The 13697-nt window shown below is 48.1% G+C and overlaps 1 protein-coding gene across 1 annotated transcript in view; it reads left to right on the forward strand.

The window, feature by feature from the left end:
• The first annotated feature begins 1543 nt into the window (after positions 1 to 1543).
• MOGAT2 (monoacylglycerol O-acyltransferase 2) overlaps positions 1544 to 13697 on the forward strand; it is a 44511-nt gene continuing 32357 nt past the window's right edge. The window contains exons 1-2 of the mRNA XM_074981130.1: positions 1544 to 1637; positions 13069 to 13247. Coding sequence (XP_074837231.1) covers positions 1544 to 1637; positions 13069 to 13247 — 273 coding nt within the window. The remainder of the gene's footprint in view (positions 1638 to 13068; positions 13248 to 13697) is intronic.

The following is a 13697-nucleotide window of genomic DNA, read 5'->3' on the forward strand; positions in this document are numbered from 1 at the left end:
ACTAAAACTGCACTGTGAAGCCTCAAGGGGTTCCAGGCCAGTCACAAGCCTGGATAAAGGAGGAGGGTTGGTCAGATGAGTGGCGATGCACTGGTCATGAAGCAACAGTACGAATGAAATCTGATGCCAGTACGACTAAATGATAAAAGATGCCAGCTCAGATGTCGCCCGGATAAACAAGGTCTGTGAAACCAATCAAGCAATCGGAGTTGTGTCAGTAGTTGGCAACTGAAAGAAAAGTACAACTAACACATACTGTCCCACAGAGAATGGGTGGATGATACACTAGATTGGTGCGGAGCTAGTCTGCAGAAATTAAACCACTCTGAACTGGACAGGGAGAGATGAAAGGAAATAGTGAGGGAGGCATCAGACATCAACAGGCACTGAGCTCATGGTTGTTGATGATGATGAGGATGAGGTCCACTAACCCGCCCCTGCTCCACTCTCCACCCTCCCGAGCTGGAGTAACCATAAAATGGACCAACAAAACAAAAAGCAGTCAAGTAGCACTTTAAAGACTAGCAAAATGGTTTATTAGGTGAGCTTTCGTGGGACAGACCCACTTCTTCAGACTTCTTCATAAGTGGGTCTGTCCCACGAAAGGCTCACCTAATAAACCATTTTGCTAGTCTTTAAAGTGCTACTTGACTGCTTTTTGTTTTGATAGTGTATAGACTAGCACGTCTTCCTCTTTGTTACTATTCAACATAAAATGGACCATCACTTATCTACCAGGTATAGCTTTATAAATCAATGCAACTATCCACAAAGCAACAGAGCTCTTGACCTTTGCCTAGCAGACACCACACCCTCCACTGTTGTGTGCTCCTCCTTTTTAATTATTTTTCTCCGTATTTGCTTTTCTCTGAAAGAAGAGTTAGCTGGATTTTTCAGCTTCCAGGCTGCACTGCTGGGGGAGAATTTTGCAGGGATCCTTCAGCTGTGCACAGTCTGCAAATACAAGAGCCCCTGACAGTGCAAACAATGGCTATGCCTGTGTCTGCCCCTTCTGCTAGGCAGAAAAGACACCTCCCAGCAGCCCTTATGCCTAGTCATGCACGGAGTGTTGAATGGGGAGAAAGACAAATCTCTCTCTGTGGCCATGTCTGAGCTGTGAAAGCACCAGAGGCCAAGTCCCTTCCCAGCAGCAGATGCACAGCTCTGGGAGTAAGTACTGCAAGCAGCTGGAGGAGAAAACTCCCAGGTAAATAGGGACACAAATGAATAAACAGTCAGCTCAGGGTCCTAAAGGGAGCCTATTTCAAGACTAGTGAGCTGGGGGCAACAATCTTGCTGGTTTTGGTTGGTCTGGGGGTGGGTTGGGGCAGGCAGAGAGGGCTGAGACCCACTTGTGTTACAGTCCTTGTTTACTCCCAGAGAACACAGTTCTGCTCACCCTTCCTGAAGTGGGCTGGCCTTGCTGATTGCAAACTTTACCAACATCCTTACTCACTGCGTGTTGCACAACATGCTTTACTGTAAGACAGTGCAAAAGACTTTGCTTTCTGCTTTTGCCACTTGAGGGATCGCACAATCCAAGATGAAGATTGAATTTGCTCCACTCTCTATTCCATTGCAGAGAAGGCTTCAGACGGCTTCGGTAGTTCAGTGGGTCTTCAGTTTCCTGGGACTGGGTAAGGTTTATTTTAATTTATCTTTGGAGAAGAATGCTATCAAAGCACCTTACAGAGGCTGAAAGAGCCCATGACCTACATTACAGATAGGGAAACTGAGGCATGGAACTTAACATCTCACTCCACAACAATGGCAGAGCTGGGACTAGAACCCAAAGCTGCTAACATCCTTCTGAAGTATGCCGTCCCCTTAGAATAGTATTATATGTGGGCAGACAGAAGCTGCACAAAGGTAGTACCTCTACATTTGCATTCCCTTCCCTTCTGCATCTATCCATGACCAGACTTTACACCAGAGATGCACAAAATGGGGGATAAGCCCCCTTGAGGGGGGCATGACATTTCATAAGGGGGCATAGCACAATTAGCTGCTGGGTCTCAGGCTCGTCCATTTCATTAGAAACATGGAAACGCATTATTGCTTTTGTGTATTCACGTGTATATACCGATTAATAACATTTTTACATTCTACAGACTTATTTCCTTTCACTTGCCAAAAACGTTTTTTTTTTTCCACATCAACATAACCAAAATTTCCGTTGGTTTGGATTATACTAGACAGGTTGCGGGTGGGGAGGGGGAGGGAGGGAAAGGGAGCTGCTAATTGGACCAAAAGTTTGCTCACCCCAGCATCTAAACATTCAGTAGATTAAGCCAGTGCTCCTCAACCTGTGTGCTGTAGCACACTGCTGTGCCATGAAGTGGCGCTTAGTGTGCCTCAGAGCCGGGAGCCGGGGGTGCTGTCTGCTGCTCTGTGCATGCACCCCACTGCTTGGTGGGTGAAGCACATGGGGGCAAGTGGCTCTGGGGTGGTGGCAGCTCTGGTGAATGGCCAGCATCTAGTTAGAGCACGGGGGTGGCTGAGGGTGCCTGGTTCTGGAAGAGGGGAGGGGGATAGAGTTTTATGCTGTGAAATTATAATGAATGCTGACGTGCACCACGAGGTGATAAAGGTTGCTGAGCACTGGATGAGACAGAAGATATAGGTACATATTCAATAATAATGAGGAGTAGTGGAAAGCGAAGACCTTGGGACACAAATGATGCTGCTCTTAATACATACACTGTGCCTGGATATGTTGGAGTTTATTATTATTATAAGTCTGTCTGGCAGCCAGCCAATTGCATTTGCAGCTGCCCTCTGCTTTGTTTGTGTTATCACTAGCCAAATAGCAGAGTCCTGCTGTTTACATAACACTACCTTTGTGCGGCTTTGCCTTAGAGAGGGGTTTATTTAAAAAAATCCCTGCAACCTACGAACAAAGACTTGGTGTAGGACACATCCCAGCCCCTCCCCCGTCTTACTCAGAGCTGGCCTCTGAATAAGTTAACCTTTCCCTCCCTTAGCCTGTCTTTTTTTGCCTGTCTACTTCCACACATGCTTGGTGTTACTCATAGAAATGCTGCCGCAAGCACCACAACTCCTGGCCTCTGTTAGTCTTAATGAGCCTCTGCAAAACTGCAGGACGGCAAAGGGATGTGGAAGCAGCTCTGCACAGTTCTTTGTTTAGATAAACAAAAAAGGCAGTTTCCAAGGAAACCTAGCTTGGGCAAGGAACTCATTAGATAGTCCAGAAGCCCGGAAAACTTATTACTGCGAGGGTAATAGATTCAATTAAGTAATAGTGGAAGCAAGAGGGGGAGAGTTGGAATTTTCTTAAGGCAGTCATGTCCTAAGACAAGAGCATCAGACGATGTGAGGCCAGATTTCAGCTGGTGCAAAATCACTTTGCTGATTTACACCAGTTCAGATCTGGCCCTGGGGGTCAGCCACAAGATCAGAAATAAACTGTCTCACTGATCACTCCATTTATCCTCTCTGTATCTCAGTGGGTCTAGGGAAGGAGTGGCTAACTTACAGTGGCAGTGACAATGGGCACAGCAAAGGATTTTGGAATGAAGACCTGGGGTATCGCAGGGAATCCATCCCTGTGAGGAAAGCAAAGGCTGAGGTTTGGTTTGTTGTTAACTCTCTGCTGTGGTGAAGCTTGGACTCAGTGCTATGTGGCCCTTTTGCACTGTACCAGCCACACCAAGGACCCCTACAGCTGCGTTAACTGCCCTTCCCTCCTCCCCACTCCATGTGTTGGGTTAATGTTAGTTGTAACTTTGGGAATCAAGGAATGTGAGGCTGGTATACAGTTCCCTGTACCCCCTCCAGATTCTGCACAGAGCACAGTTCCACTAGATTTAACAGCCAGCCCCAGCATGGCTAGGTTCTAGCTGGAGAAGTTCCTCTCCCCCATTTGTAAAATGTTGGTCAACCTTCATCCAACTGGGCTTGTAAAGCATTTGGAAATAACCCTGCAAGAGGTGCTACATTTGATAGGATTACTACATCTGAACTTTCAAAAAAGAGGACACCTCTGAGAGGCATCTACCAACTCACAGGCTGCGTCCACACTAGCAAGTTCTTTGAAAGATTTTTTCGAAAGAGGGGGGCTCTTTCGAAAGAGCCCACAAGGCGTCTACACACACGAGTGTTCTTTCAAAAGTAAATCGAAAGAACGTGGTGCTCCTTTCTAAATCGCTCTTCCTTTCCTGTTTCAGGCAAAGCGCCCCCTTTCGAAAGCTTCTTTCAAAGAAAACGTGTGTAGATGCTCCACAGACCTGTTTCTTTTTCCAAAAGAGCAGTCTTCATGGGGCCTGAGTTTTTGATCCCTCGCCTGTTCGTTTGAAAGAGCAGCGGCTGTGTGGACGTTCTCTTTCAAAAGAGCAGATCACTCTTTTGATCTGCTTTTTTGTGTGGGGGCGCTCTGTCTTGAAAGAAGTTCTTTCAGAAGAGATCTTCCAGAAGAGCTTCTTTCAAAAGATCTCTGTGGTGTAGATGTAGCCATGTTGTGTTAATGTACTATATATACTATAACACACTCCTACAGCGTGAGTTGGTAGATACAGATACACTCCATTTCAGGGGTGTCCTCTTTTTGGAAAGCTCAGATGTGGTAACCCTGTATGTTTGAGGATTTTAATAGCCCATTCAGGGTGGTCAACTGCTGTTGTGGGCCCCCGGGGACGGTGTGTGTGGGAGGGGGCTGAGGGCTGGCTCTGCAGTCGGGTGGAAGGAGTGGGGCTGGAGGCAGTCAGCCCTCAGCACAGCCCGTCACGTCCAGTCCTCAGAGCTGCACAAAGCATGCAGAGTGGCACTCCAGGACAGGCCATTTAAAGGGTCTAGGGATCTGGCTGCTGCTGCCACATGGCAGTGGCCAGGAACTCTGACCCCCCTTAGAATCGCCAGGCCCTGGGGTAATCGTCCCTCCCCCACATACCAGTCGGCAGGCTTGAGCATATTGGTAGCCCCGTTGAACTTTAGGCACAAGAGGAGTTTTCTAATCAGAGACGGATGAGTTTTGCTCTTATTTTACCCTGGTGTAAATCAAAGGCAACCCTGCTGAAATCAAAAGAATTATGGCACTTTAGACCTGACCAGGGAGCAGCATGAGCCCCTTGACTTCCCAGGAGGTCCTCCTGGATCACAGGGTTGTAAGGATAGAGCTGGTCAAAACTCAAGATGTTCAACCCTACAAGAAATGCTGAAATTTGTTATTGTTCCAGATTGAAAATTTCCAGGCTGATGAATGGGGAGGAAATCAAATATTTGAAAAAAGTTGGTGGTGGGGGGGTCAAACAATGTTTTCTTTAGATTTTCACTACATAAACCATCCACACACCCTGTATGTGGGTGAGCACACACACAAATATATAAAAACCCAAGGTGTTCCAAAAGTGTCCGAAGGGAAACCTTCACCATGAGCGCAATGCCTACAGTTTCACACCCTCCGCTTCCCTCAAACAGAAAGTTGTCGACATCAGAACTTTCCATGGGAACATGCCAGTTTTGACAATATGGCATTTTCCCACAGAACAATATTCAGCCCAGAAAATTTTTGACGAGTTCTCTGTAAGGACATTACCCTGTAAAGTGCTGTGTGCCCTAGCCCGGGGAGCTTAGTGCCACCCAAACTCATAAGATCAGGCTCTAAATGAGCAGAGTTCAGTCCTGGGCTGCTAATCTCTGGCCTAGAATGGTTCAAGGTTCAGCCCTGAGATAAGGGCTCTGGAAGATACAGTCAATCCGTGCCAGGCACTTTAGCTGGAGAGCCAGACAGCGGTCTTCTCTGGCAGCTGTTGCTATGGTTATGCAAATGAACAAACGCAAGGAGAAAGGGGCAGCTGGGAAGTAAGAGGAACCATTCATTCTCAAGAGGGGTGTTGGACCATTCAGCAGATGAATGGCACAGCCAGATCCTAGGGGTGGGGCCAGCTCTCAGGGTCATGTCTGCCACAGTCTGTGGCTCAACAACAGCAGGACATGATCTGCATCTCCATGAGGTGGAGGTTGTATCCTGACAATGGAAAACGAGAGAGAGAAGAGAGTATCTGTGTAATGAATGCTGAGGGTTCTGCTTGCTTGGGAAGCAGAGAGAGCGCTTGTGCCGGGGAGTGTGAAATAAGTTTGCACCTTTCTTGCTCAGTGCATTGGCCTGGAGCCTTAGAAGGCTCCAGAATCAACCCACCCCAGCTTTGATCTCATTTAATCCTTGGTCCTATTCTGTCTGTCCTAGGCAGTTTTGTGCCTGGGACACAGGAGCATGTACCTCATGCAGCTCCCCCAGTGCAAAGGCAACAGGTGGGGGTGCACAGAAGGTCACATGCCCCCCTGCCCTCCCCCCGCCAGCATTGGCCTCCCACTGCACTGCTTCTGATGAGTGTGGGGGCAGTCCCACCTCTCCCTGGAGTGACGTGGCCTGAGAATAGCGTGAGCTTTCCAGTTCACAATGTTCTCAGACTGTGCCACTCCCAGGAAGCAGGGGACTGCCCCCTATCCACTGACAGTGGTGCAATGCTTCCACAGGAAGAGCTGGGTGGGGGCAGAGCAGGGGAGGGGGCAGAAGAGAACATGGGCAGGAGGGGGCAGAGAAAGGATGGGAGTGGGCCAGGGGCACATGGCCAGAACCTCCCCTGAAATCCCTGCACTATGCATCTCTGCCCCAATGTGTCCTTGCATTTGCCTTTCAATGCGAAGCTTGGGGAAAGTGGGCACTCATGCAGAGCGACCTAAGTCACTTGTTAAACTGCCACAAGCCAATGATGTTCATTTGGTTAGCTGTATGTGCATACCGGGAACGTAGGCTGTACTTGCACAATGTGGGACTGTGTCCTGCAAGCAGCAGCTCTGATTCTGGTGTTAGATAACCAGCTGAAGATGGGCTCCCAGCATGAGGCTGTAGCCAAAAAGGCTAATGTGCTCCTGGGCTGCAGATAAACAGGGAAATCTTTAGTAGCATTATAAGGCAGCATTTCCTAAAGTGTCATCTGCAGCCAGTACCAGTCCTTGGAAAAAAATACCGGTCCCTAGAAAATATACAAATTATTGCTATGTACTATTATTATTGTGAATAAATAATAAACAGTGAACATTTATTAATTTTTCATTTTTTACATGTGTTTATATTTTTGGGCTGCAGAAAAGGGTACTGAAAAAAGCTGGGTCCCAACTATATAAAGTTTGGGAAACCCTGGTATATTTTACCACTGTGTTTGGCAGTGGTGTGACCCGTGCAGGAAACCCTGTGTCCACTTTTGGTACCCTTGATTCAAGAAGGATGTTAACAAACTGGAGAAGGTGTAGAAATGTGCCACAACAATGCCTTAAAGATTAGAAAATATGCCATACAGTGATGGCGCTCCTTGTTCAGCAAAATAAATGGGCTCAAAGAGAAGGTTTGGAGGTGACTTGATTATAGCCTGTAAGTACTTGTAAGGAGAATAAATATTTCATGAAAGGCTCTTCAGTTTGGCAGACAAGGATGTTATGGGATCCAGTGGCTGGAAATTGAAACAAGACTAATTAAGACTGGAAATAAGGTGAATGTAATGGTGTGAGTAATTGACCACCAATTTACCGAGGGTTGTAGTGGATTCCCCACCATTGTGGTTTTTGTCAAGGAAGAAAGAAGTAAAGGCTGGGGATTATCTGGGGGACATTCTCTAGCCTGTGCTGTACAGCAGGTCAGACCAGATGATAACTATGATCCCTTTCAGCCACAGAATCTGTGACACCCTTTCCCCTGCTCCTTTCGCCCCCACTTTGTTCTCACCTTGATGGCACAAAGGAGTCACAAGGGAAAAGTGACCTGAGCCCACGGTGTATGGAGTCAGCAAGAACAGAACTTATGGCAGTGGCAGAGGCAGACGCAATGAGAACTGGAGATTCAGGTCAAGGATTCGGTCAGCTTTGATGAGGTCACATGGTCTCTTATGGGAAATTAACCTAAATAAACTCTCTCATTCCCAGACTCGCTGGTTTTGTGCTACAGTGCAAGAGCCAGCCTAGAGTCAACTGCACCACATAACTTGTCGAGACAGATTTTATGTACACCCTCGGCTTTGTACTGATGCATAGGGCAGGTGTTACCCACTAGGGATTTGTCCCAAGCCAGAAGGAGAGTAAGGGAGTTGGGGAACACTGCTTCTGGGAGTAACTACCTAAGCTGACAGTGATTGTCCCTCAAGGAAAGGGAGAAGAGTTTGGAACCTCTCCAAACTGATGATTTTCCAAAGTTATGTGCTGAGGCCTAGACATTATGGTGAGGGGCACTTCAGAAACGCGTATGACAACAAGCAGGTGATGTGGCATCAGGTGCATTGGTGCATCTCCCCCGCTTGATGGGATTAGAGCTACTCAGTGTTGTTTTAGGTCCTATGCTGCTGAGAAACCTTCCTTTAGTTCACACTATAGCGGCAGATAGTTAGCTCCAGTGGGCACTGATGTCCCTTTCAGAAGCTGAGGAGCCTCCAGTCACAGATCAGTGTTCGTTCCAGTTAAAAAGGAAATGGACAGAGACTAAAACTTCAGCAGCTGTTGGCATCCAGGTAGCTAATGTTGAGGGATCATATCCCAGCATGTGGCATAGACGTGAGTTGCTTGAATTTGTCGTACAGTGCCATAGGTCTAAGCGTGGCACAGTTGGCAGTGCCAAGGGACTTAGCATCCCACCTGTCTGCACACATTTCCTGGAGTTTCTCCAGGAGAAGGAAATTCAGGACGTTGTGTGAGATGATGTTCACTTTTCAAGGACATTGTTCAAAACAATAAAAAGCCATTGTTGAGGTTTCATTTTTCCACACGAGAGATGCCAAAGGAACCACTTGAATTCTGAGGGAACCCAAGATGGCAGCAATGGGGGTTCATTGGTGCTGACTCCCATGGGGCCACCAGCATTCTCAGCCATGACACCATTCATTGTGAAAATTCTAGTTTGTTAGGCCCTTGCCTTTAAAGGTATTTAGGCTCTTAACTTCTATTAGGCCTTAGGCAAACCCTTCTAGTCAACAGCCAATTGAAGCTGTGATTTCTCCCTCCTTTGGGACATTTCTGTTCTCCCTTTATTCATGTATCAGAAACAACAACATTGATAACCACTTTTCACTATTCCTGCATCCAATACTAAGTGATTTGTAATCCAACCCTGGGCAGAGCTGGCCATATTGAGCAACACCTCTTTCTCTGCTGGATATGTAAGCAGAGTAGGTGGGTTTGTAGAAGCACAGTTTGCTCTTGAAGTCTTTTTCCCTCCCAGCTAGCTGCAAAGGAAGAGTTCAATCAGACCCCGCTTACAAACATTTCTATAGCACTTTCTATCTTAAGATTCAACCACCCGATCCCTCTCTCTGTTAATGCAGATAGGAATCAATACTTCCATTAGCTTGAGGGGTTGTAGGACTTGTCCAAGGACACAGAACAAGTCAATAGCAGAGTCAAGACTAGACACCCCAGGTGAGATCCTGTGCTGTGCCTCTTGGGCTGCGTCTTTGCAGGAGCATCACTAGAAACAGAAATGTTGCTGCGGTGGCATGAGTAGCTGGGCAGGCTAACCGGCCGGAGTGCAATCCCACACGAGACTCTGCCTTGGTACATAGAATAATAGAAGATTAGGGTTGAAAGAGACCTCAGGAAATCATCTAGTCCAACCTCCTGCTCAAAGGAGGACCAACCCCAACTGATTGATTAATTAGGATTGCATCCACATTCCCTGCCCCAGGGCAAACCTCGTCTGGCAAAATACAGAGCATGTACGGCCCCTTTTGCCACTGCAGCTCTTCTACCTGGTATGGAGGGGCCAGATCGGGGTGAGGTTTCCCCCCAGTCCCTTGACTCGAAGGCTATGTCCGCACAGCAGCCCTTTTTCAGCAAGGTCGCAACATTCGCAAGTAGGACATTCGCGAATTCAATTATTTGTGAACTCCGCTTCCCTGGGGCTCTGGGGCCGGCAGCTCTGGTGGCTGCCACTTTCCCAAGGCTCTTGGGGGAGAGTGCCAGCAGATGCTGCTTCTCTGGGACTCCGGGGCCCGAAGTACCAGCAGCCGCCACTTCCCTGGAGCTCTGGAGGAGAGTGCCAGTGGCTGCCACTTCCCCGGGGCTCTGAGCCCCCTGTATTCACAAAAATCAACATTTGAGAGGGTTCTGAACACCAAACCCTCGCAAATGTTGTAACCCTTCTGTATTCCAGAATAGCTATTCCAAAATAACGCTGCTACACACAGGGCGTGGCCACACTAGCCCCTCTAGCTTATTTGGTTAGTAGCACACAGGCTTAGAAATGCGGAGCTATTTGTCAGCATCTACAAGGCTCTGCAGTCATTTTGCCTGAAGATACAGCTGCATTTTTTGCACAAAACCCAAGACAACTGCAGAGCAATGCAATCACTTCCTGGTTAAGAGACAACCAAACAAGAATGAGCTGAAGTGACATCGAGAGAACATTGTGTGTGTATCTCTTCATAGTCTCATAGATTCATAGAATCCCAGGTCTGGAAGGGACCTCAGGAGGTCATCGAGTCCAGTCCCCTACCCAAAGCAGGACCAACCCTAACTAAATCATCCCAGCCAGGACTTTGTCAAGCTGGGACTTAAAAACCTCTAGGGATGGAGATTCCACCACCTCTCTAGGCAACGCATTCCAGTGCCTCACCACCCTCCTGGGGAAGTGGTTTCTCCTAATATCCAACCTACTCCTCTAAGGAGATTCATCAGATGTGAACTCAAGATGGCCATTACTTCCAGCTGACAGCTACGAAGGTGATGCCATAGCATACAGGACATAAGACCGTGGTGAAAGTAAGGTGGTGCCCAGCTCCAGCAAGTAGGAGTGGGTTGGCGGGGGTGCTCAGCAGCAGGAGGGGGGGCAATGTGCTCCCAGGGGTTCCATCAGGCTGCCTCACTCAGCAGCAGGGAGGCTAATGGGTCCAACTCAGGGCACACTCCACAACTGGTCAAGGAGTGCCGCAACCCTAAGCTCCTGCCCCAGGTGCCATTTGGAAAGGCTGAAGCCCTCGCCCCTTGCAGTTCGTACCAGGATGCTGCTTGCTGTTCCCTTCCTGGGGAACTGTGCCCTCCTTAGCCCATTCCATGCTGACACAGTGGGAGCTGGCACCAGGGGTGGGTGGCCATGGACTAGGGCCGCTGGAACCCACCGACTCCTGGGAGGGCAATGCTGAGGTTAAATGATGCAGAAGGCCTCGGTTCAATCAAGTTTTGCAAAAGCAAAATGAAGACTAATCACTGGGCCTGGCCCAGGACATCTGATGATGGAGTCTGACCCACAGTAATCCACCTCCAACTGTGACTGAGCATTCCTAGTGACAGACACAGCATTGACAACCTCAACAGGCCAAAAGTCATGCGACTGGCATCCAGTTGTGGGGTTTGTGCGTCCGTCTTTGGAATTTTTAACTCCCCTCCACTCCTTGGCCAGTGCCTGAGGGCTACTTCCAGGGTGAAAGGAAAAACAACCTTTCACACACACCAAGCTCCTGCCCCACCCTGACTGCATGGATGGTGGCTCTGCTTACTCTCATCTTACCCCAAAAATCCCTTTCATCTTTACTGTCTGACTCACCCATCCCTGGTGTGTTTCCTTTGGATGAAGCAGGCTGGAATGGCCATTCGTTTCAGAACCACTGACCTAAATTTATGCATCCTTCTCCACAAAGAAATGTGGCACTCTTTAGGGCTGATGAGTTAGATATAAAGTTATTTAATATAGGTCTCATTCATGGAGTACCACAGAAAAGACAACATGGGATTGGTTTAGCCTTTTACACTTCCCAGGCCTCCCCACCCCATCTCCCACACTCCTCTGCCCGGGACTCTGCTCCACTGTTCCAGAACCTGCACCCCTTGTATCCACCATGCCCTCTGGCCCCCCCCGCTCCACCCTTTCCCACCTCCCTCTGCCTCCCAGTATACTGCCATAAACTCCTATACCAGAGACTGAATGGCTACCAAGTTGGCTTATGAACACCTGATGTCTTCATGGAAAGATCATTTAATGCATTGCTTAGTGTAGTGGAGATTAGCTCAGAGGTCTTTTACACTCAGTGCCACCCTGTGGCTAAACAGTGCAACGTTATTTAGTACTCAATTCCAATTGTCCTACTTCTCCACCCACTGGACCCCCTCCTCTCTCCTCCACTCCCACTCCTCTCCCCGTCCCTCGTCTGGAACCCCCTTTCCTGCCCCCAGTATGCCCTTGTACCCCTTAAATCTGCCTGCTGATACCCCTCTGTCACAGCATCTCCATGGCTCCATACAGCCCGTAGGTTGGCAGCCATGTGGCCAACGGGCTTCGATTCATGTTCAATCACATTGGAAATAGGGGGAGGTGGCAGCCAGCTTTATGAAAGGCAGCCCCCATTCCACACCAACTGGACACATGGAGTATTCAAAGGCTATTATGTTAACTTTATAAATGGTTGTGTATTTGTGGGTTAGGGATTTCATTCTAGCTCTGTGGGGGAGCTGTAGGAAATAACTGCCTGAACTTAAAACACTCACACACTTGGCGGGCAGATAAATTAGTACATATTCTTAGGCCAGAGAGAACCTTAGGTCATCGAGTCCAGGTCTGGAGAACCCTCACTGGCCAGAGGATACACTGCATAGGCTGGTTTGACCTGGTTGGTGAAGCCCAGCAAATAAAGAGCTGAGAACTGAGGACTTCAAAACCTCTCAGGGTCTCCACCTGATAGTTGGGTATTACCTAGTGAACATGTAAACCAGCTGTTTATTGGTTTTACAGTAGGTTCTATCTGCAGTGCCTTTGCTCTCAAGTAGTACTTTGCTTTACAAATGCTAGCTGGTACCTGTGGTCTCTGTCGTTGCCCTGACCAGAACTGATGTAAGGTCAGGCCTTCTAAAGGGATTACAGTGGACCTCAGTGAAATCCCTAGTCCAGAGGGAAGAATCCCAAGACCCTGCCCTGCAAAAGGTGATGGCTGCAGGCCTGAGGCCTGACTGAGCTACCTTCAAAACAACCACAGAGGTCAGAGATTTAGAAGCTTTGGAAGCTGCGCTAGTTGGGAGTACGTTCTTTCACCTCTTGACTCCAGCCTGGGTTGCCCATTGACTGCCCTGTTTTTATCTCAGCACAGTGCTGCATAGCTCTCTTCATTGGCCTCTTCTTCACTCGCTTCTGGCTGATCAGTGTCCTGTACGCAACATGGTGGCTTCTGGACTGGGACACGCCAAGCAGAGGTGGGCGACGGATTCACTGCATGAGGAACAGCATCATTTGGAGATACATGAGGGACTATTTCCCCATCACCGTAAGTGCAACCAAAGGTAGGGTCCAATCCAACGCTCATTGAAGTCAGTGGAAAAGAGCTCCCACAGCCCTGAAGACAGGCCAAGAAATCCTAGCAACAGAGCTAGGAAATCAGGACTAGATTTTACTGTTTTGTCTTTCACAGCCTGGAAGTAGGGGTGTTCTAGAACAGTGTTCCTTAAACTATGTTCCATGGAACACTGGTGTTCCGTGAACAATTCACAGGTGTGCCAGGGCAGCATGGCAACCAACAACCACATGAAGTGCAGGTATATATTTTCCATTCTTAAAACCAGATACCATGTTATGTCTTCATTGCTATGATACCTGATTAAATCACTTCATTTCATTTTTACTGTGTGTTGCTGTTTGGGTGTGTTTTTTTTTTTTGGTCTGACAATTTTTTTTGAAGAAAATGTTCATAGGTGTGCTGCATAAAAAATATCATTGT

The sequence above is a fragment of the Carettochelys insculpta genome, chromosome 1 (genome assembly GCF_033958435.1).
Source record: "Carettochelys insculpta isolate YL-2023 chromosome 1, ASM3395843v1, whole genome shotgun sequence".
Classification (NCBI taxonomy): Eukaryota; Metazoa; Chordata; order Testudines; family Carettochelyidae; genus Carettochelys; species Carettochelys insculpta.